Here is a 671-nt window from a genome sequence, read left to right as displayed (position 1 = left end):
AAGGAGCATCTCTAGAGGACGACCGCGAGGGCGGCGGGCAACATTGGCCGGGATCCGAGCGCCACCATGACGCCTCCCGGGTGCGCAGCCGGCTCGGGGCTCCGTCGCCTGCCCCCGCCGCACACACGCGCCGCGCCGGATCCGAAGCGGGCTGGGGAGTTATGTAAGCCCCCGGCGGGAGGGGAGAGGGTCTTGGATGCGTGCGTCTCTCGCGGCGGCGGCGGCGGCGGCGGCGGCGGCGGCAGCGGCTCGAGCGGCTCAGGTTGATGCAGACCCCGATGACAGGGGCCTGGCGCGAGCGCACGGCTGACGAAAGCGGCTTAGCCCGCTCGGTTTCCATGGCGACGAGCGGGCGCGGCGGCGGCGGCGGCGGCGGCGGCGGCGGCGGCGGCGACCGCGCGTCCGCGGGGGGCTGCAGGAGGAAGGCGGCGGCCGCGGCCGGGACCCTCGCGGCAGACATGGACTCGCACTGCGACTGTGCCGCCGAGACGCCGGCCGCCGAGCAGCCGTCGGGGAGGATCAACAAGGCCGCGTTCAAGTTGTTCAGGAAGAGGAAATCGGGCGGCGCGATGCCCAGCATTTTCGGGGTCAAAAACAAAGGGGACGCGAAAGGCTCGGGTCCGACGGGGATGGCGAGGAGCCGGACCCACGACGGCCTGGCCGAGGTGCTG

At 73.8% G+C, this 671-nt stretch overlaps 1 protein-coding gene across 1 annotated transcript in view; it reads left to right on the top strand.

The window, feature by feature from the left end:
* Positions 1-338: 338 nt before the first annotated feature.
* Positions 339-671, top strand: part of AMER2 (APC membrane recruitment protein 2) — a 4,783-nt gene continuing 4,450 nt past the window's right edge. The window contains exon 1 of the mRNA XM_049647533.1: positions 339-665. Within this exon, the coding sequence (XP_049503490.1) occupies positions 339-665 (327 nt within the window). The remainder of the gene's footprint in view (positions 666-671) is intronic.

Source organism: Panthera uncia (genome assembly GCF_023721935.1).
Source record: "Panthera uncia isolate 11264 chromosome A1 unlocalized genomic scaffold, Puncia_PCG_1.0 HiC_scaffold_16, whole genome shotgun sequence".
Lineage (NCBI taxonomy): Eukaryota > Metazoa > Chordata > Mammalia > Carnivora > Felidae > Panthera > Panthera uncia.
Note: the sequence above shows the minus strand (reverse complement) of the source record. Positions and strands in the feature narration are given on the sequence as shown.